The sequence below is a fragment of the Antrostomus carolinensis genome, unplaced genomic scaffold, assembly GCF_000700745.2.
Source record: "Antrostomus carolinensis isolate BGI_N321 unplaced genomic scaffold, ASM70074v2 scaffold7542, whole genome shotgun sequence".
Taxonomy (NCBI): domain Eukaryota; kingdom Metazoa; phylum Chordata; class Aves; order Caprimulgiformes; family Caprimulgidae; genus Antrostomus; species Antrostomus carolinensis.
In genome coordinates this window covers 33,925-35,625 of record NW_010300144.1, presented here as the reverse complement: position 1 = coordinate 35,625, position 1,701 = coordinate 33,925, and the positions used below count along the sequence as shown (strand labels likewise).

General features: G+C 45.0%; 1 protein-coding gene across 1 annotated transcript; it reads right to left on the bottom strand.

Moving 5' to 3' along the window:
• Positions 1-682: 682 nt before the first annotated feature.
• On the bottom strand, positions 683-1,693 carry LOC104521124 (olfactory receptor 10AC1). Its single transcript, XM_010163027.2, has one exon. The coding sequence runs from the start codon at positions 1,691-1,693 to the stop codon at positions 683-685; it is 1,011 nt and encodes a 336-aa protein (XP_010161329.2).
• Between the last annotated feature and the right edge of the window lie 8 nt (positions 1,694-1,701).

Sequence of the window (1,701 nt, the reverse complement as noted above, 5' to 3'; positions counted from 1 at the left end):
CCTTCCTGCCAAACAGGCGTAGGAAGATTGTGTCAAATAAATGGCACTTTCATTTTCATTAACTAAAATAATTCAAAGTAAGATGAGTTTACACTAATGATCTTTCCACTTGTGATGAGATGTTGGAGTGCAGCCTTCTGCTAAATTTGAAGAGGACCACAGCTTAATTTCCATTTCTTTCTAGGCATGAGCTTTCTTCTTCTAACCTTCCAGTTACCTTCTTTATATTTTTTTGTGCTGATAAACTTACCAGTCTAAAATTTTTTATTGACTTCTCAGTTTCCAGTTTTGACTTTCATCTTGATAGAAAAAAATATTGAAACCAGTACAGGAGCTTTAAATAGATCTTTTGATTGCACTGAGGTGACCATGAATGTAAGCATGAGTGTGTATGTGATCACAGAAGTAAGACCACAACTTGATCAAAGCTCTTCTTCCTCATAAGTCATTAAAGCATTTCCCCTTAGGTGAAGTGTTACATTAGAGACCAGTTTTGGTTTTTGTATTTTTAAGGTTTTTTAGGTTTGTTTGTTTGTTGTTTTTTTAGCAGCGCTGTCTTTTTGTCATAAATGTATTGATGCAAATTGAATTCTGCCTGAATATTTGCTGTAGTGAAGTCTACGGAGAATCTGGTTCTAACATGATTATAGTGCTATTGTCCAACAAGCACGTATTTGTTCTACTAAAATTTACCACGCACACACACCACAGCCCTGATAGTATCCCGGTTCAGCTGAGCTATTTTCTTCCTCCTCAACATTTTTCTGAGGACCCCTCTGATTACCTTGTTCCTCAGGCTATAAATGAGGGGATACAGTAGTGGAGTAAGGTTGGTGTAGACCAGAGACACCATCTTGTCTTGAGCTGGCGAGTAACTGGACTTAGGACGAATGTACATGAAGGTGGCACATCCATAGTGTAGCAAGGTGATGGTCAAGTGCGAAATGCAGGTGGAAAAGGCCTTGCCCCTTCCCACGGAGGAGGTGACACGCAACAAAGCAGCAGCAATGCAAACATATGAGGTCAGGATTAGGAGGAAGGGGAGCAGCAGGAGGAGCACACAGGCAGCCAGCAAGGGCAGTTCAGAGGTGTAACTCCGTGTGCAGGCCAGGTGCAGCACAGCAGGGACATCACAGAAGAAGTGGTTGATACGATGCGACTGACAGAAAGGTAAGCGGAAAACAGACACTGTCAACCCCAGGGCAACAGCAAAGGCTCCCAGACAACATGCCACAGCCAGCCTGAGGCAGAGCCCCTCACTCATCACAGCCACGTAGTGAAGTGGCTGACAGATGGCAATGTAACGGTCATAGGACATGGCTACCAGGAGGAAACATTCAGCCCCCCCGAGAGCCACAAAAAGGTGCATCTGTGCAGCACAGCCTATGAAAGAAATGGTGCTGCCATCCACCACTGTCAGGCTGAGGAGTGTCTTAGGGACAATGACCAAGGTATAGCAGAGCTCGATGACAGAGAGCTGACAGAGAAAGAAAAGCATGGGAGGACGGGAAGGCTCCATAACCACTGCCACGAAGATCATCACATTCCCTGCCAACGTGACCAAATGGACAATGAGAAAAGTAAGGAAAAGGAGGACCCGCAGACAGAGCAGCTCAGAGAAGCCGAGCAGGAGGAACTCCATAGTTGCATCCATGCTCCTATTGTCCCTCTCCATGCAGCCTTCACATGGCATCTATAGGG